Below are 20,668 nucleotides of genomic sequence, written 5' to 3'. Positions count from 1 at the left end.
TTGTGCTGTATGTCTTTATTTCTAATGTTGCCCATATCACAAACCTCAGCTTAGCTCTGCAACAGTCAGGCAGTGACTTTTTTTCCTCAAAATAAAACTGCCTCTCATACAGACAGCTTAATGCAGTTCTGCTGCTTCTTGTCAGCTGATACCAATCGCTATCCAGTAAGCAGATTTAATGAATCAGTGTGGCTTCTCATCCTTCCCTTATTAGTTTGATATTGATGCTGGACTCCTAGACAGGAGGGTCTTGCTTCAGTTACTCGAACGCACAAACTGAGCCTGTTTTGTGGTTCCTGCCTGAATGTCCATCCATGCAGTGATCTACCACATAGCCCTCTGTATCCCAGACATCTGAGCATGGTCAGCAAAATGGCGGAAAACAATTCTGCTGAGCCTCCAACGCCGCTTGACCCCCCGAGGGCGGGATGTCAGGACACACCTGTTCCGGATCCTCACAGGGCAGCTGTCCCGGGGCAAGGCAGCGATCTCTTTATCAGCCACTTCCTAAAACAGAAGACCACAGCATAAAGTTTCTCTCTGTTACCAAGGATTTTTAGGGGGCTTATTGCCGGACCTCAAAATGAAGCTGTAGCATAGGTACCACCTAATGCCATGTGATAGGGAATTTGCGCCTGTCTTCCTCACTTGACCCACTCTTTCTGGGCACTCTAACTGAATGTAAAATGATCCACATGAAGACCCCAAAGTTAACCTTATTACACAGACTGAACAACCTCATGCCAGTAATTGCAGTGAATCAAAATCTGCTTGTCATTGTCCGTGTTGTAGGGTGGGCTAGTCCTTTAAGATGAGATGAACTTAAATATATGTTCCTTATTAACTGCGTTCCCAGGTAATGTGCTTTGATGTGAGTCAAAGGGATCTCACACAGCGTACTTTGGAAGGAGTTACAGCCAGAGGAGGACGAGTCAAAATGTCTGTTCTAATGAGAAGGCTTAAGTAAGGTCTTTCTACATACAACAAGAGAGTGCGACAGTTGTCAGGAAGCACCAAGTAGCAGCAAATGGAATTTCAGAAGAACGAGTAAGCTCCGCAGGGAAACGCAGCCTAAAGGAAGTCAGTTGAGGCTAGGTAAGCGTCCCTAAATGCAGCATTATTAATATGCTATTTTCTGAAGGACAGAAGGGCTCAAAGAATCCTGTGGTCAGTCATGGTAGGAAGTCACAGTTGGAGGTAAAAGGAAGGTCTGATGTTCAACTACAAAACCTCCCATTATGTTGTGTGAGTGCTGAAAAGCAACACTGCAAGGCCAACTTCTAAAGGGATGTTAGCTTTCAAAAGGAGGACAGCATCAAGACAGCAGTAATGTGACTTTCAACTTCAGTAACAGCAAGGTCAGTAGGGTTTCTTGTCTTCAGAATATTATTTCAGTTGCTGGTTTTGTCCAGTTGTGTATCTTATTTGCATATATAGCTGTATTCATACACTATCTAGTACAGCTAAATACTTGCAGTATTGTTTTGGCCTATTTAATTCCTATGACTTTATTCAGAAAGCGGCCTATACTTTCAGAGAAAACTTGTAGCTTAATTTTTGAGACTTTAATTTTGGAGCCCAAATAAAATTTTGTAGGGGAGGAAAGTGTTACTTTCCTGGAGTCTTTTGCTTCCGTCTAACTGCGGCAATGCTTTGTGACTTCAAAAGGTGACAAAAGCAGACAAGAAATATCAAAAGCAAAGCCAGTTGCATGATGTTTTTTTTTTTTCTCCTGTAAGGACATCCAACACAGACTAGATTTGCCACGAGAATAGTGAGGTCACTACATAAAAGCAGATTCCATATGCTTTCTCTCCCAGAATGTTCGAGGGTGAAAGGATCTCCCCACAACTAGGCATGGCCAGACTGAATACATACAGGAATACTGTGAGAATATTCCTGGTACTTGCAGATATTTTTAATGCTTAGTAAGAAAGGCTGAGAGCATGTCAGTGAATATGTGTGTTTTTAAAAAATGGATCTAACACCCAGAGCTGATGCAGTTTTTACATGCTTGTAGCTCAGGCAAGAAATAAAATTAATTTCTGATTAAACAAAGTGGTGGTTTTAGCTGGATCAGGCTTCCAGGTTTTTAAATAGGTGTAAGAGCAAAAAATCTAAAGTTTACTTAGAAAACTACAAAAGTAACCATATAATATGCCACACTACAGGAATATAAAGAAAATTGCCTTCTTGAATGTATGTTGCTGACAGCTGTGAGGGGAAAAAATGAGATTACATGGTATGTAGTGTTACAGATGCTGTTTACATGAGAAGCACCGGTTTAAAACGAAAACAGAACACCCACAAGCCAACACGCAGAACCTCTGGTCAGGGGAATTAAACCACTGTTGTAAACACCCCCAAAAGGCAGAGGCCAGCAGTAACGGCGCAATGTGTCGTGACTCTGTGCTCATTAGGGGAACGCGAGCGTCCGTGACCCCGCGGCTGCGGCCCAGGGAGGTGGCAGCAGGAGCGGCGGGTGGGCTGGTGCCCAGTACCTGCAGCTCCCTGGGGAGGATGGTGTTCTTCCGGATGGCGTTGATCCGCAGCCGCTCGTCCGCATACTCGAACGCCAGTTTCCGTCTCTTGACATCCCGCAGCATCCTCCAGTCCACGTAGTAGCTCCGCACTTGCGTTGTGCATGCCGAGGGGAGAACCTGATGAAGAAAGTTAAGTTTGTAATACCCACCCGTTGCGTGTACGGTTTGCCCAATTCAAACACGCATTATTCCCATAAACGTGTCTCTCAGACTTGTCCAAACGACTTCCTTGCCGTGCTGCTCCTGCCCGAGGAACGTCGCGTGTGATCCAGCTGTGCCCACAGAAGCCAGCAAGGGATCTCCCACACGGGAGACGCAAAGGACCCGCCGTGACAGTGACACCCACACCGCCGCGCTGTCCCCGCCGCCGCGCCCCGCGGCTCAGGCCAGGTTTGGGCCGGGGCCGAGCCCGCCGCCGCCTCCCCCAGGGGTCTGCCAAGCCCCGCAGCCCCCCGGCGGGCGGGATGCGGCCCCAGAGGGCATCGGGGGAGGGAGGGAGCCGGGCTGACCTGCCGAGCGGCCCGCAGCGCCCAGCCCAGCGCGGAGGCCGCCATCTTGCCGGTGCGCAGCGGCGGGGCCGCGCATGCGCCGGGCGGGCGGGGAGCGGGGCGGCCGTGGCGCGTCAGGGAGCGTCGCCGGCCGGTCCCCGCTTCCTGCGAGCGTCCTTCTGCGGTGGAACTGCATTTCCAGTGCCTTTGGGGGGGGGGGGGGGGGAAGGAGAACCCAAGCCACTTTCGAGAGCTGTGCTGTGTGTCCCAGTGCTGATGGCGGCCGCGCTGGCGCCTCCGCCATTAGAGGGAGCTGGCGTCTTCCACAGACACCTCGGGATCCGCCTTTAGGTGGACCGAAAGGATCGCGGGTGGGAGAGGGGAGCCTGTGGAAGTGGCGGGGGCAGGAGCCCCAGCAGGAAGGTGTGATGCAGAGGCACAGCACCGCGCTGTGGCTCCTTGCCCCGACCAGCGCGTTTGTCCCCCGCGCCTGCCCTTGCTGTGCCTTGGGTTGTCTGCCAGCTGCTTTCCTAAATGCGGGCTTAGTTTTGTTTTTCTTAAGAGTTTCTTTGCTTGCTTATCATTGAATGGTTTGCGTTGGAAGGGACCTTAAAGCCCATCCAGTCTGCCCGGGGCAGGGACACCTCCCGCCAGCCCAGGCTGCCCAAAGCCCCATCCAGCCTGGCCTTGGACACCTCCAGGGATGGGGCAGCCACAGCTTCTCTGGGAAAGTTATCACCTAGGGGCTATTCCTAAGTTTATACAAGCGTTTTGCATTTTTTTTTCAATTCGAACTTTGGGTAAGTTACAGCACTTTGCGGGCAAAATTGCGTAACCGTAACCCTGAAAAGTGAAAAATACATGGGAGATTCTTCTTCTGTGGTTCTGAGCTGCCCTGTTGCTCTGTGAGAGAAACTGACCTGTTCCACCAACTGGGGCCTCACTTAGGCGCTGTTTAAAATAAGTCTATGTCCTGATTTCAGGGAGAAATCCATTAAGGTTTTGATGTCGAATTAATCATTCTGATTATATTTTCTGTTCATATCAGTTAGCTACATCCAAAAAGTCACGAAAGAAGCTTGATTGTCTCAGTTCGTCATGCTGCTTGTTGTCTGTGTGACAGGCGTTTTACTTAGATGCCTGGTGCCTTAAGCCAGTCCTGAAGTACCTAGGTGTAACCTGGAAGAAGTGGCCAGACTGGCAGGCTAATGCAGTCAAATTTTATTATCCGCTCTGCAGACAGCAGCAACAGCTTCTGCAGTAACTTACCCACTTAGGCTGATGGTGCAGGTGATGGTGATCAGTGGAAAGAGACCATTCTTTGGTGCTGATGAAGTGATTAATTCTCCACAGCCTGGTCAGTTTCTGGCTGCCTTGCCAACCCAGGTGTTACACAGAGCATTAAAATGGCATTAGAGGGATAGCTATTTTCACTGCTTCTTGGTTTAGATGGGTCTTGTGAGCCATGGAGAGGTGAGATGCTTGTCACTGGCCTTGTTTTCCATCTCTCTGTGCTCCCTTTGTACTCAGAGACCCTCAAACTTGCATGAGGGTCTGTCTATGAAGGGAAACTGCAGCAGCAGAAAGGGCTCAGCCTGCAAAAGCCATGGGCTACAACCCTTCTGTGAGCATCCAGTATTCAAAGCTCAGGCTGTTTGCCACTGTGCTTCCCAGTGATGTGGCCTGTTGTTGCATGGCTGGCTCGGATGTTGGTTTCGGGTGTTTGCAGGAAGACAATTTCAAGCCTATCAATCCCTGATGTTACTGTCTATAACTTGCTGTTTTTTGCAGCTTTCCATCTGGTAAAAGCATTCTGTAGAGTATCAGCAGAGCAAATAAAGCAGGGAGCCAGATGTGATCAAAGGGGACTTGGATGTTCGAGCATGCATTCATTTCTTCAGTATTTTGTTCCACTTCCCCTTGGTCTCTCTCTGTTTGTTAGCTTGTCCAGGTGAGTGGGGAACCAGTGCATGTGGGAAGGAGAACTGTTTCTTCAGTCAGGACTGAATTGATAGCATTCGATTCAGGGGGACAGGGAGCCCTTGCTCGATAGCATCACCTGTGTAAGACGCTTTCCCAGCAGTGGGACCATGCCTGGTGCCATATAGCATTATCTTTCCCCCTCTGGAACAGGGTTGCCCAGGACGGAGTGTTTGGTGCTTACAGCTTTAAAAAACAAAACCTGGGTGAGAAAGCATGGAGCCCCTGTGTGAGTTAGTGGTGTTTGCAGCGTTCAGTGTGGTAAGCATGCTTGTTTGCAGTATTTGACTTCCCCACCCTGCTGCAGCGACTGAGGTTGGCAAGGGCATGTTCGTAGCCCTTAGGCTGCTGCCGTCTCCAGCTCCCCCAGCACAGCTTCTGGTTGCGGTAAAGCAAACCAACTGGTCACAATCTGGGATGGTTCGTTAGCTAAAAACTGGGCTCAGTTATGCACGTGGTTAAAAAAATCGTGCAGGTACCTTAACAATGCCCTACAACACATAACTTGCTTTAAGTTCTCAAGCGTTTTTTTTAAGTATTGTGCTGGGTAAGTGTAGTGTTGTGTTTAACTACTGCTGTTTTTAAAAGGTGTTTTATTTTTAGTCTCTGTGTTACTCCACCTGAATTTCACATCATTAATACTCCAAGTGTGCTTGTCAATACGTGGGTCTTGGTGATGATTCTGAAATGTTTGCTGCCAGATTTATGGGACTGGAAAGGCTTTCTGCCTTTTGACTGGAAGCAGAGCATAAAACAAACAGAAAATGGTTCTTTCTGCTGATGTGCAAGACTGATAGTGAGTGGGGAAATTGCTCCCAAACCCAGCGTGCTCCTTAGGCAGTTTGTGGGAGGGAAACACCCCGAGGCTCCATTGGTTCCTTTCGTCTGTTCCATGGGGACTTAAATTCACTGCAGGGACTAGTGCTGGTTTGCAGCTGAACTGGGAAGAGGAAAGGATTTGGTGACCTTTCAGCTTGCTCAAATTACCTTTACAAATGGTGGCTGTATCAGAAGGGCTCTCAACCAGACAGCTGAAAGCACTTGAACGGTAAGAGAAAAGTTTTTATTTCCTTTGAGATGCCTGTTGTTTGTTCTGAATGGAAAACCCAGCCAGTTTTTCTCATGACTTCCTGTAGCAGATGCCCTCCAAGGCTTTGAAAGCCTTACACAAACACCAATAATCCTCTATTATAGGCATGCATTATTATTGCAAAATGTATAGTAGTATTTAATGTCACTCCATTTTGAAGGGCTTAAGCTTTCCCAGGTTGTCTTCTCCAACTATATGAAACCACATATCTGCTAAAGTAAACGGGAGGTTTGCCTTTGGCTTTAAGGCAGCAAGGGTTTAACCTAAATGGTAGTGATTTTAGAATGCTTGTTCCTAGTAATTTCCACTTTACGCGCTGATTTCTGTGTGACAGTAGCTGTTTTAAAAGCTCTTTTTTCATGAGATCATGCTGGAATTTGATTGCACTTGCATCTTATAATTGCAATGAGCACTTGGTAATTTTTCAATTATTTTCAATATTTTCTCATCCAAAAGCTCTTCCTGTGCCTTCTAGTGCACCTTTTCACAGGCTCAGTGGTGGAAGCCAGTAGAAGTTCTTTACCACGTAAAGTGAAATATATAAGTATTTCCACAATAAAAGTACTTTATTGATTATACTATTTATAATAAAAATGTCATTCATTGGGTAAGTAAAATGGATCAAATGCAGGAGTTACACAATTTTTGAGCTGTGCGGGCAACAGGACAAAGACGTGCTTCAGTAGGCTGACTGGCTTAAACTGGAAACTAATGATTTCACAGAAAGGAGCGAGATGATTTGTTACAAAATGCATATTTATACCAACTAGCAAATGTGCAAATACTGTTAAGGCTCTCTGCACTTTCTAATGTGTAGGTAGGATTTCAGAAGCAATCTCTCATTCCCATATGAACAGTTAATACAGTTTGCTTACCAGACATTGCAGAAGAATTAGCATGAAAGAAAAAGTAAATGTAAGGATGAATCTAGAAGCACAGTATTTACCTGGCTGATTATAATTCTGTTTTCTATTCATTATTTCAAATCATCCCGAACTTTTGTGGTGTTGGGTAAGGTTCATCCAGTCTGGAAGTAAGAAAGGTAGATACTTGCAGAAGAAACAGTCTTGCTAAATTAATGGTTAAAGATTGCATAATATTGAAAACAGAATGCTGGCTAGCTTATTACAGCAGTTGGACTTAATGATTCCTTTGGAAGCCCTGAGATATATTTTGCATGCCACCAATGCCAGAGAAAAGAAAATCCGATGCAAAGCTTTCTAAAGCAGATGAGGTTTGGAACAGCAGAAGAGTTTTGCTATGGAAAATAAAGACAAATAACCAATTGGTTAAGTTAAACTACACTTATGCAAAGTCTGTAAAATTAGTAGCTTGTCTCAGCCGAATGCTTCACCAAGAAAAATAAGTAAAGCAGAAGGAAAATGGTCTAGGCTTCTTAGCAACTTAGGAGCAGCATCACCATTTTGTTCATGTTTTGACCATCGCTTCATCTTTGTCAGACTGCCAACAAAAAATAGTAACCCCTGTGAATGAGTTCTGTTCTTTGGTGTTACTGACTTGTGTCATTCTTTATTGCTAAAACTGTTGCAAGATGTAAGGAGCGCAGCCGTATTCCCACTTGGAGATGAGCTGGTTTATCAACGTCTGTGCTGCTACATCTTCTGTACCTAAGAACACGGCTTTGCCGTGTGCCTCTACAGGTGCATTCTCTGCTCTCCGCAGGCTGCTGCTACACACTGCCCTGCTCCCACGTTGTCATCTCCATGCTTTAAACAGTATGGCATTCTACGGTCAACATCCATTTGTGGGCAGAGTGCATCATAAATATCCATCACAGGTAACGCTTGTGTCTCTTGAGCCTACATGCTACCTTCCTAGTGTTGGTGAGACAGGTCTGTTGCTGCTCTTCTCGAGAGTTATTCAAGCAAGTGGTGGCTGTTTGGGTATCAGCAGCACTTCTGTGAACTTGCTAAGGACTTTCTGACACGTCTTCTAATATTTGTTATTCCTCTTGTGTTCCTTGAGAAACCTCCCCTGGCTTTAGGATGGTTAAACACGCCAATTTTCTAACTTGGCAGTTAGGTGGCTGCCAGCTCTCATGTCTCGAGTGCTTTGGTACAACTTGGTGGCTTCTGTTCTAGCCTCTGTGTGTAAAATGCTGTGCTCAAAAAATCGCACGATGTACTTTTCCTTTGGTACTTAGAAAGCTCCAGTCTCAGACCATGGCTCTTTTTGCTGCATCTCCTTTTTTTTTTTCCTGGCTATTTTTCTTCAACTTTAGTGTGTGTTGCTTCTAGTGTTGTGTTGTGTAATGCTCGCTGCCTGGATATTCTGCTCTGCCTCATTTCTCAATCTTCGATCTTATAATTCTGTCTTCCTTTTTTTGCAACCCTGGAGCTGTCCTAGACCTGCATTTCCTAAATTAGTCACTTCCCTAATCTGCTGTTATTGCCAGCTATATGTTACGATGTGATACTCTCCACAAAGAGTCGATTAAACCCACTCTTTTTAGCAGCAGGGGAAAATCTCTTTATTACATAATAAGGAAGACAGAAAATCTGTCCTCCTCTTTCATTATGTTTAACAGAAGAGTTCAGGTGTTTTTCATCCTGAATGATCACCAAGCCCAGGAAAATAATCTGAAATCAATTTGTGGTTCCCATGAAGCCCTAATTAGTAATGACATCATGTTACAACAGAATGTTATTCAGCACTTGGTGCTGAGAGAAGGGATTTTTTTGGGGGGGCGGCGTGTGGTTAGGGGGGGTTGGTTTGGGGGCCCTCATCTCCAGGGGATTGGAAGTAAACCCACAAAACAAAGCTTTTGGGGTTTCCTGCACTGGACTATGGTGAGAATCTGTAGAATTTAGACATTAAGTTTGCTCAGAGCTTTGACGCTATCTCTTATGACTTGATTTGTTTCAGAAGGCTGCACAGCGGAAAGTCCCAGTTAGTTTCTGTGGCCCTTTGAGGGAGGGGAGTCTTGGGAAACAGTAGCAGCTGGTCTGGGTAGAAAAGCTGCATCTTCAGTCATAAACAGGTATCTGCAAAAACTCAGGAGACCTACATAGGGAAGAAGCTCTGCCTCAGCACAGCGACGTACTTTTTCCCCCTTCATTTTTTCCTTACTGTAAGTTAAATAATGTAGGTAAGTGCTGAATGGATGAAAAAACCCAAAACCAACCCAAACAAATTACTACTTGGGAATGAGCAATAGAGATAGCTCAGAATTGTATACTGAATCTTCAAATCCGTCCTCTATTTCGGTTGATGTCAGTGATGATTTTCCTTGAACAGAGATGAGGTAGCACTGGAGCGGCCTGTCATATAGGTATAAGCATGTATAATACATATTTCTGATGGTGCTGTGGTTTTGTTTTATTATTTAGCAACCAAAGCCTCGTGTTGCTGAGCATGAAAGACACCTTCCTTTAGCTGTGCTGCCGATGGTACAGCGTGAATCTGATGGTAGGGATTTTTCAAGAGTTTTGGAAGACAGTTAGGAGCAGGCAAATAAAGGGCTGTGTCACAGAAGCAGTTAATTTGCATAATAACCCAAGATTGTATGACTTTCAGAAATGTAATTATAATGGAAATAGTAGAGGAGCCAAAAACTTAGTATGATTCTTTAGGAGCGGAGTCCTCTGTTACTTCAAAGAGTATTATCTGGGGCAGCACTACTGTCTGGGTTCAGATGTGCTGTTACTATGGATACCTATTGGCCAGATGGTTTCCAGTTACCACATTACCTAATTTAGCACTTAAATAATGTTTTTTTTCTTCTGCTTGTGCAATGAATAACACGACTGCCTAGTAAGTCACATACGGTGGCATTTTGTATTTGCGGAATGAAATTTTAAGTATTTAACCAAGTATATATCACCTCCTGTACAGATTGACATCTACCATTAATGCCAAAATTCAGTATGTAACATTGAATAAGCCAACTGATAAATTTAGGTTTCTAACTTTAAACACGGGTGGAAGGATAAAATGTATTCAGTTTCTTCCTTCCTGTTATTCACGTCTGTGAGGTGTTCATTTCTTAAGTCCAAAATTCTTGCTTCGTTGGCAGCACAAAACTTTTACAGCAAACAGTTTTGTTTCTGTTAAAGACTTTACCTGAGAACTTTAAACTAAATGTGTGGACTTCAGTTTTAACCTCTAAATGTCCGTGCAGTTACACAGTAATATTTTATTTCATTATTTTAAAGTCTTAGTTCTGAGACTTAATCAGCCTGGAAACAAGCTCTTCCTATTTATGTATGCAGGGTAGGAAAGAAGGAATATTTTTGAAATAAAAGCACAGGAAAACAAATGGTTTTACAACACATCCTCTCACTCCGTGCGTGAGCAGATTTGCTCTAGTAGCTTCTAAGTGAACCTTGCCAATGCCGAGATGACAAATCAGATAATTGAGTCAAAGCAAAATAAACTTGAAATCCCCCAAGTGAGTGAGAAACGGCCTGGAAAAAACCACTGCTCTGTTGCAAGGAGTCAGTTCAGAAGGACGGGTGGGTTGCCGTACCCTTTAACAAAAATACTCAACTCGGGATGCGTGGGGTGAGGAAACCCAGGCTGTATGTAGGCTCGAGGAAAATGTACGTAGGCGTCTGCGTCTGTGGCAGCGTGTATCTGGGAAAGTGGCTCTAGTGCAACTAAATCTGCCAGCGAGTGGAAAAAGGCAAGGTTGTCTAAAAAATGCAACGGCTCTAGTGCCCTGTATGAACAACTGTGCCAGAGACGGTGCCGGACGCTCTGTAGTCTTCGCAAACCTCCACGAAAGAAGGAAGCCTTAGATTCCTACCCAGCTTTGTGCTAAAGGTTTTTTTTCTCTCTCTCGGCAGAATGTCGAGTGCCAGCGTTTCTCCGCGGCCTTTTGTTGTGCGGTGACGGTGCAGGACCGATGGAAAGGATCCGGACGGGGCCGAGAGCTGGGAGCCCCGCAGCTCGGTAAGTGGTTCCGGTGCCCGGCTGGGCTAAAGCGGGCCGAGAGCGGTCACCGCTCATCACCCTGATGAGCGCCGAGGGCGGGGTAATTCAGGGGGTGCCGCTGCCCACAGGCCGCTCCTACAGGCGGGGAGCGACGCCCCCCGCCCTCCCTCGGCCGCGCCTCCGCCCCGCTCTCGCTGGTGCTGCCCCCCCGTGGCCACAGCCCGGTACTGCAGCGCCTGCCCTCCACGGGCGGCTGCCGGGCGCCATCCCCGCCGGCGGGGCCGGGCCGGGGCTACGGGGCAGGCGAGCCAGCCCCTTCGGGCGGGGCGAGGGTGTCTCCTGCCCGCTGGCCGCCCGGGGCTGGCGGGGTGGGAAGCTTCAAACCGCCCGCTGCGGCGGGCTGCCGGGGCGCCGGAGGCGAGCCGGGTCCGGGCAGCCCCGGGGAGTTAGCCGAGAGCGGACGGCGGGCAAGCGGGGAAGAAGGCGGACACCCCGCGGGCGCAGACGCCGGGCGCCTCCCCAGCTCGCCAGAGCTCCCCCGGAGCCTCCCCGATCACGCCACCGCCGCGTCCCCCCGACAGGCGCTGGCCCACACGCAGCCGCAGCGGCCGCTGCCCCCGAGCCGCGGGAGCCCCGTCCGCCCTCGAAGCTCGGGACCCCAGGGAGCGCTGCCGGGGGGGGGGGGCGGGCAGTGCGCCAGGCTTATTTCGTGCTTTTGCAAACAAATCTCTACAGTTTTTAAGAAGAAAAACCCGTGTTTTTTGAATCCCACCCCAGCCCGTCCTGTCCGGCTGCAGGGCCCCGTCGCCAAGGCGACGGCCCCGGCCCCCGCCGGAGCGTCCTCACCATGGCAACCGCTCCGGGGCGCGTGCGCGGGAGAGTGGGCCACCCACAGCGCGGGCGCCGCGCGCCCGTCCGTCGGGTCGGGTGGCCTCGGCGCGCTCCCCTTTGGGGAGGATTTGCATTTTCGTATGTCTGAGGGGAATTTTCGAGACTCCGCCTTCAAAAAAGGTCTCACGGCCTGTTCCTTCCTCTCTCCTCGGTGCACAAGAGGTGACTTTGAAATACGAAGTGGCATTGACTGCAAATTAGTTGAAATAAAATTACTTATTACGTGACCCAAAGGTTTTCTTGGTGGGGAAAATTACCACCTGAACAAGTAGGGGGACGTGGCTGGTGATGGCGTGAGGTCCGGGCTCCTCGCAGAGCGGTGACGCGGGTGTCCCCACGCCACGGGGTTGCCCCAGGCAGGAGGGGTTGATCAGAAATAAGTATATTTTCCCCCATTGGACGATGGGGAGGAGAGAAGAGGCAGGTATCAGAGCATGGTCCTGCCAGGCGTATTGGCTGAAGGGCCATAAAGGAGCTGGCAGAGGGCTGGATCGGGACAGTGCTGGGGAATAACATCCCTTGTAACTTCACAGCAGCAACTAAAGGGCAAGTTTACTGGCATTCAGTGATTTTAGAGCAGGTGATAGGGACATAGTTCATTCCCATCCTCTGGCTTTTATAGGGACTTGGTGCTCATCAGATAATTTTGATTTTGCTCTTTGATGAGATTATGACTTTGGCTGGTAAAGGTAACGGCAAAGACGTGAAATACTTGGGCTTTGCCGGCATTTGAGTCTGGACAGTACAACAGTCTGATTTTAAAAGTTATCAATAAAGGACACATTAAATAAATTAAAACAAAGCTGACAAGCCCATTTCAAGAAGTCGGCAAGTGCGCATCACTGGGGTCTGCAGGGTCAGGGTTTGGCATTTCTGACGGTAGCATTCCTGCTGGCAGCGTTTGCAGCATGGCTAGGACAAGCCAGGCGGCCGTGACGGTGAACACAGGGCTGAGCTCCGCAGCCTGTGCCAAACGGGGAGCACAGGCTTTTTGGATGGCTCCCCTTCCTCAGACTGAGCCCCTTCCTGGCAGAAAAGGACCTGGGGGTGTTGGTGGACAGCCAGCTGAATATGAGCCAGCAGTGTGCCCAGGTGGCCAAGAAGGCCAACAGCATCCTGGCCTGTATCAGGAATAGTGTGGCCAGCAGGACTAAGGAAGTGATCATCCCCCTGTACTCAGCACTGGTGAGGCCGCATCTCAAATACTGTGTTCAGTTTTGGGCCCCTCACTACAAGAAAGACATTGAGGTGCTGGAGCGTGTCCAGAGAAGGGCAACCAAGCTGATGAGGGGTCTGGAGCACAAGTCTTATGAGGAGCAGCTGAGGGAACAGGGGTGGTTTAGTCTGGAGAAAAGGAGGCTCAGGAGAGACCTTCTTGCTCTCTGCAACTACCTGAAAGGATGCTGTAGTGAGGTGGGGGGCAGTTTCTTCTCCCAGGTAACAGGTGACAGGACAAGACGAAATGGCCTCAAGTTACACCAGGGGAGGTTTAGATTGGATATTAGGAAAAATTTCTTCATCGGAAGGGTTATCAAGCATTGGAACAGGCTGCCCAGGGGAAACAGTTGAATCACCGTCCCTGGAGGTATTTAAAAGACAGGTAGATGTGGTGCTTAGGGACATGTTTTTGGCAGCGTTAGGGTGATGGTTGGACTCAATGATCTTAAAGGTCCTTTCCAACCTAGACAATTTTATGATTCTATGAACTAATGCACTTCTCAGCCTGTCCTTATATAGCCCATGCTCCCGCCCCAGCCACCGCGCTGGCCTCAGCAGACTCACTCCAGGAGGTCACTGTCCTTGTGCCAGGGAGCCCAAGCCAGTCCCAGCACCGCAGCTGCAAACAGGCATTTTGCCCCCATCAGCTCATATACTTGGGCGACGCTATTTTAAAAGCTGGATTTAATGGATACGTCCATGTGCGCTTTTTATATGGACAGTAATTTCAGCATCTGTTCGGGCTGCTGAAGCACCTTGTAGCACTGGAATTTTGTGCTCCAGTATTTGTTAAAAGACAGGATTATTTTCTGTTGATTTCAGGCTAATCATACAAAGAAAAGCAACACCTGCTGAGTGAAAGGGCTCCCAAGGAGAATTAATCACTCACACAGAAAGGGGTGGGAAAGAGTTGAACCAGCAAGATTCTCTTTAGGAAGAAGAATGTCTATTTTTAGCCCCTCACATGGCCCCATCCTTCCCTCACTCTTTTCTGCCAGTGACCATCGGAGGTGGGCAAACACCACTGACATTGTTTTTTCTCATTCCTCCCCATCATCCCCATCCCCATATCTTGGCCCCCCTTGCTGCCTGAGCCACTCAGAAAAAACCACACAATTTCTAGCCTGTCATCCGTCTGCGGTGCAAAACGAACTTATGTGCCAGCAAAATGAGCATGGCAGAGGTTATTTGAATCCATGCCAAGGTTACCCATAAAACACAAGTCAGCTGCACAAAGGTGGGGCGGGGAGCCCCAGTAATAAGATGGAAGCAATATAGGAAACTATCCTAACAAGAGTGTGGTAGCTAGAATTGGGCTGTTTGTTTCCTGTCACATGAAGAGGCAACCCATAGGTCAGGAAGGCATCTGCCGTGCAGGATCCAAGGGCTCTCAAAGCGGTAGGAAAGAGCCATCCACCACTGTTAGCAGAAGGAGGATTTGAGTTTAAATTACAGATTCCCAAACTATGCATTTGCAATTGTTTGGAAACAGAATCCTCTTTAATTTCTCCCTCAGCATGGAGAGGGCTGACTCAGCTACAGCAGGGTTCAGCTGATGCCTAATCAGGCCCCAGAAGGAGCAGAAATGAAAACTGAGGGGGTACCCAAGGGCTCCAGTGTGTAGGTGCTCCCCTCCTACTGAGCACCCGCACCCACCCTCTTAACCACCTTGCCTTCTTTCCTTTGTGGGCATTTTCCCACTTACAGTATGTTTCCAAAATAACCTGGTCCTTGAAAGAGAGACAAGGCAAGAGAGGGACAATCTCAAGAGCTTTCTTCCTGATGAACGCTCTTGCTGACCTCTCCGTGCTTCCACCAGCTCCAAAGCCTCCTGCGGGGAAGCACATAATCAGGTGCCCAGAGAATGCTGGCACATTCCCCCGCACCCGGTCCTGCCAAACCCCAGACACTCGCTCCCAGCCCAGGGCAAATCCCGTGCCTCATATTTTTGGACAGATGACCCTTCCCTGGATGCCACCTTCATCTGAGGCTGTGGAAATGGTTCCTTCTGGATCCCAACTCCTAGCTCCTCCTGCGAGGCTTGGTTACCTCCCTGTCCCCATCATGCAGCCTGCAGCCACATCCCGATGTCCCGCTCTCACTGTTTTGCTGTCACCCTGCTGGCATGCCCAGTGCATTTCCACGTCTTCTGTGGCCCCGGTCCCTCTGTGTGCAGGTGCCAGCACAGGGACATCACCCTACCTAGGGTGGCCTGCCACCTCTCTCTGGTGGTACTCACAATGCTGGGGACCAGCCACGGCCTGGGCTCAGCAGGCAACAGGTGGCGTGGGGGGGCTCTGAGAATCCGCCCCCAACCTCTCCCCACCAAGGAGATGGCTGGGGCTCAGGGCACGCCTCTCCCCACACCTCCTTCCATCCATCTGTCCACCCATCTGTCTCAGCAGCAGCAAGCAGCCAAGCACCCAGGCACCCATCTGAGCTGCTCATCCCTTCTTCCACCAGTGTCTAACCACAGTGAAATTATGTAAAATCCATAATGATGGCAGCCAGGGCTATTAACTGTGCTGCTTTAATTCTTCCCTGGGCATTTGCAGTCACTGGGATTTGGGGGGTCACATATATATTATTTTTTAACCTGAATACATCTCCAGGCAAGAAAGTTGAGCAGCAAACATAGAAAAGTTCATTGCCCAGATATGAGAGGCCCCTTAGGAGAATCATAGAATCATGGAATGTTTTGGGTTGGAAGGAACCTTAAAGATCATCTAGTTCTAACCCCCTGCCCTGGGCAGGGACACCTCCCACCAGACCAGGCTGCTCAAAGCCCCATCCAGCCTGGCCTTGAACACCTCCAGGGATGGGGCATCCACAGCTTCTCTGGACAACCTGGGCCAGTGTCTTGCCACCCTCATAGTGAAAATCTTCTTCCTAATGTCTAATCTGAATTTACCCTCTTTTATTTTAAAACCATTACTCTTCATCTTATCACTAGACTTCCCATCTTTCCTGTAGGCCCCCTTTAGGGACTAGAAGGCCGCTATAAGGTCTCCCCGGAGCCTTCTCTTCTCCAGGCTGAAGAACCCCAACTCTCTCAGCCTGTCCTCACAGCAGAGGGGCTCCAGCCCTCTGAGCATCTTTGTGGCTCTCCTCTGTGCCTGCTCCAACGGGTCCGTGTCCTTCTGATGTTGAGGGCCCCAGAGCGGGACAGAGTACTCCTTGCAAATTACAAACATATCAAAGTTAGTTCCAATTAGCTGCAGTGATTCGCAGGGGAAAGCACCCAGGATAACGGCTCCTCCTCAGTTTGGTGTCTTGCACTCAGGAACCGAGCAATAACATGTCTGAAGATCATAAACTGCATTCCCAAACAAAGAATGCCAAGTATTGTATTTATTTATCAGCCGCAAGTGAGGGATTGCTACAAGAATCTTGACAGTTAGACATGGCAATTAACATATCATTTGAATATGGCTACTTGCTTGTCACACAAATGAAGATGTTCTACTTCCTTGGTCCTTTTAATGAAAGCTGAGAAAAGCCATATTCCTTCAGATTCCTTCTTGTCTCTGGTGCAACACAAAAGCGATGGCCAAAATCATGCACTCTGGACTGGGATTGTAGGGACAAGACTAGTCTGGAGTACTGGGCTCTTCCTGCAGAGAGGAGAGGTCTTGCTGTGTAAATTCCCCTCCATCCGGACAAAACCACCCTCAAGGCCTTTCCTTCTGCAGTGATTCTACCTTGGAAACAGCATCATGGTAAACTGCAAATGAATTTCAGACCAACAGCTTGCAGAGCCAGCACCTTGAGGTGTTGTACACCCAGAGCAGCTGTTTGCTGCCGCAGCCCTCCCTACCACCCCGCCGTGGGGCTGCCAGCACTGTTCCCTCTCACTGCAGGTCCTCGCCCCCCTTCTTTTGGGCATCTGCCCTCAGCAATTCCCATCCCCATTGCTGCGGGCAGCCCAAGCCAACCGTGGGCAGGGGAACCTGCCAGCCACCTGGGAACAAGCCCACTTGTTGGCTTCTTCCACTTGTGCATTATTTTTTTCCCCTCTGTGGTCTGGCAGGCAGCCTTGGGCAGCTTCTTTCACTCATTGGGAGCACCTGGGGAAGTGGTGATTTCAGGGCGTGTGACTCATCTTGCAGTGAGGTGCTCTGGTCTGAGGAGATGGCAGGGTTTCTTGGGTGGGTAGCTGTGCCCAGCCCTTTGCAGCTTGCGGCAGATGTTTGCCAGCTGTGTCCATATCCATTGTCCAGGGTGTTGGAGCTGGGGAAGGAGCTGAGTCCTGGGGCTGTATGCTATGCTTGCTGTAGGGATGAGAAACACTGTATCAAGGAGGTAAGTACTAATTCTTAACAATGAGCAGCTGTTAATACATTTATTGATAAGTTTAGTGGCAACTGCCACAACTCATCATGCTAAGGATCGTTAAGAATGATGTTTATGCAGTGTTTCTTTCCTACAATACCATTTAGGCACGTTTATCATTAATGGGCCAGTGAGGTTAGAACAGGATGAATATTGTATGGGATGGCTCCTGCATGGCTGTGAGGCGTTTGGTGGATGTGGGCATTGCTTCAGCCTTCTGTGGGAATAGTCCTGCTGCTGGTCCTGGGTAGCTCCAACATGTGGAGCCCTGTGGGAGGCTCACAGGGACAGGGTCCTACTGCCACCAGCTCCCAGCTGTGGCAATGGGACCCAGGGTGCCCCAAATCTTCCAGGGTCTCATGGCTTATTTGCAGGCTGCAATGGGGCTGGCTGAGCCTGGCAGGGAGGAATGTTAATTTTAGCCGGCACCTGCTCTGCTCCAGGGAGTGTGTTTATTTCAGAAGCACCATGTGTTTGTCTTTCTGAAACAAAAATGTTTCAAGACTTGGGCTTTGTAGAGAGCTTCCAAAAACCTGAGATAGCTGCAAGTTGAAAGGAGAGGGTGGTGCAAAGAATAAAAATGTCTATGAAGACAAAAATCTGAGTTTTCAGGTTCTTCCATTAATAGCCTGTCTGCATCCCAACAGATATCAAAGATGGGCCTGTGTTTTTAAAAACAGGTCTGAAATTGTTCCCAGACCCACCTCTAAAATAAATAAATACACAGATATGTGTGTGCTTGACGAGAATGAGCTCTGCCAGATCATCAGAATAAAACGTCAGCAAATGCCAGCAAGTCCTGACCTTAATCCCAGCAGACTTGCCTTCCTCCCCATTCTGAAGTTTTTGCTTCCTCCCCAGCCTTTGCTGTTTAGATGTTAATCACCAGGCAGAAAAGGCACCTGCTTGCTGTGCCGACCTGCATACCCTGCTTAGTGCTTCTTAGACCTGGGACTGGAGCAACAGGGTGACTCCCTGCCCAAGCCCAACGTGGGCTCACAGGTAATGAGCTTTGGGATGCTCTGCATCAGCTGGGCCTTCATGTCATATAGGTCTGCGCGCTAGTGTGCTCTTCAATTGGCAGGACCATGACCCTAAAAGAATGTCCTGTGATAGGATTTCATGGAATGACATTCAAGCAAACTAGAGCACCAAACTGCGAGCTGGATCCTACCTTTCCAATCTGAATGCCTGCCTGAGAGCCAATTTGCTTTACAATGTATTGCTTAGAGCTGCAAAATCTAGCATCTGTTTATTTCCTCTCACAGCCATGCACTGCGATGTTTCTCCTTCCAAACCACATCCAGCACAATAAAAAAAAATATTTGCATACCTGGCCGAAAGCCCTTTTATGATTGCTTTCTGGAGGAGGGGCCTCGAGCACAAACAGTGTGCAGTTTATTTTCCCCAAAACTACAGTCGCTGTGGAAGCGTGCAGTGATGTAGGTGGAGTAATCAACTGTGGCTACGTTGAATCACTCGCTTCTAGAGCACTAGCAGCAAGAGAAGGGGGATTGTGGCCTGCTGGCGCTGTGCTGCCTGCTCGCCGTTGCCTTGTTTGCAGGTGGTTGTCCTCTTCTCCCACAGTGGTGCGGCACAAGAGTTGCGGGGAAAGTCACAACTCTGCCATCCTGGCACAAACTGTATTTGGTGTACAAAGTGCTCTGCAAACATCACCTTTCCCCCTGTCTACCCAGCCTGGATAAAGGATCGCAGGTGGTTTCTGTTATAGGCTGTGGAGGTTACAGTAACAAACATGCCTTTCTGCTGGAAATACCGCACTATTTCCATAGTGTGTTTTGTTTTTCTTAAGGGAAAGACTAGACAATTCATGCTGATGTTTGCAGGCCAGAGTAGCATTATAAAATATTTGCACAATATCAGCTCTCTTCTAGTCCTGAAAGCTACCAGTGCTTTGAAAAACACTGTGGGCACTCTTTCAGGTCCCTTGCTTTTGCGTGCATTTCTCAGTACAGATGAATGCACAAGCGTGCTGCCAGCTGGGGTGACAGTCAGCTCTACCTGCTGTGTCCCATGGTACCCCAGCAGCTGCTGCCAGGGGATGTAGTGGAGCTGCAGGGCTCTGGGACCTGCCGCTGGCCTTGTCCAGAGGGGTCTTGTGGTGGTGGAGTGTTGGAGTGGGCGCTTAGTGACATGGTTTTTCTGGCTGGCGTTCACGTAAGCGTTGCAAGAACGTGTTCTCAACTTCACAGGGTGAAAAAAGGAAGTCTGTGAATCTTGGGTGGGGTGTGAGACTGGTTTCCCTGAGGTGCTGGGGCAGGAACAAGGGCAGAAGCACCTGAAAGAGTTGTTGGTCTCTTCTCCCAAGTAACAGGCGATAGGACAATAGGGAACAGCCTCAAGTTGTTCCAGGGGAGGCTTAGATTGGATGTTAGGAAAAATTTCTCCACTGAAAGGGTTATCAAGCCTTGGAACAGGCTGCCCAGGGATGTGGTGGAGTCACCATCCCTGGAGGTATTTAAAAGATGTGTAGCTGTAGTGCTGAGGGACGTGGTTTAGTGGTAACTTGATAGTGTTAGGTTAACGGTTGGACTTGATGATCTTAAAGGTCTTTTCCAACCAAACCGACTCTATAAAAGCCCTGGGCTGCAGCGCAGGGGAGCTGGGGCAAGACTGGGGGAGGCGGTGGCCCCTCCAGCCCGGTCTGTTTCTTCTGTGCTGCATTTCACGGCTTTCCCAGGAGATGGCAGGCCAGCTTTATAAATCCACGAGCCGCGGCTGGCAGCGAGTGGCCGCAACCCGCGCCCGGGCAGGGCTGGGCAGGACCCCCGAGAGCTCGGGGAGGAGCGGGGACCGAGCCGCCGTCCCCTGCGGGGTGTCCCGCTGTTCCCCCTCCTCCGCGCACCTCGGAAGCTGTTCAAAACTCTCCTGTTAATGGATGAGCCCCTCGAAACGTCCTCACAGCTCGCTCAAGATTGCCCGGGCCACATGCCCGACAACACCTCTCGCTGGCTTTGGCGAGGTGCCACGTCTGCTCGGGTGGCACACGGGACCTTTGTCCCAAGCGTTGTGCAAACGCGGGCGAGCCACCTCGTCCTCGCAGGGGCGGAAATGCAGGGGACTGCAAAAACAAGCAAACCGGTTACACAACTCCAAGGTGTAATTCCAGGGCTTCTAATTATTGATTTTGAAAGGGAGGAAACAGGTTCTGGACTTGCAGGACAAACGCGAGTGTGACAGTTTAATCCTCTCCCTATTCTTCAGGGATC

General features: G+C 49.1%; 1 protein-coding gene across 1 annotated transcript; it reads right to left on the bottom strand.

Moving 5' to 3' along the window:
* Positions 1–3,161, bottom strand: MRPS14 (mitochondrial ribosomal protein S14). Its single transcript, XM_063344199.1, has 3 exons — positions 3,053–3,161; positions 2,502–2,660; positions 1–507 (listed from the first exon to the last, which is right to left on the bottom strand). The coding sequence occupies exons 1-3, from the start codon at positions 3,095–3,097 to the stop codon at positions 325–327; spliced, it is 387 nt and encodes a 128-aa protein (XP_063200269.1). The 5' UTR covers positions 3,098–3,161; the 3' UTR covers positions 1–324.
* Between the last annotated feature and the right edge of the window lie 17,507 nt (positions 3,162–20,668).

The sequence above is a fragment of the Chroicocephalus ridibundus genome, chromosome 8, assembly GCF_963924245.1.
Source record: "Chroicocephalus ridibundus chromosome 8, bChrRid1.1, whole genome shotgun sequence".
Classification (NCBI taxonomy): Eukaryota; Metazoa; Chordata; class Aves; order Charadriiformes; family Laridae; genus Chroicocephalus; species Chroicocephalus ridibundus.
The sequence above is the reverse complement of the archived record's forward strand: the minus strand, read 5'-3'. Positions and strand labels throughout refer to the sequence as shown.

Excerpts from the sequence above, each read along its gene's own strand:
- MRPS14 (XM_063344199.1), bottom strand. The coding sequence starts at position 3,097 with ATGGCGGCCTCCGCGCTGGGCTGGGCGCTGCGGGCCGCTCGGCAG. Across the intron at positions 2,661-3,052 it reads CGCTGCGGGCCGCTCGGCAG|GTTCTCCCCTCGGCATGCAC; the intron begins GTCAGCCCGGCT and ends TTTCTTCATCAG. Across the intron at positions 508-2,501 it reads TCCTCCCCAGGGAGCTGCAG|GAAGTGGCTGATAAAGAGAT; the intron begins GTACTGGGCACC and ends CTTCTGTTTTAG.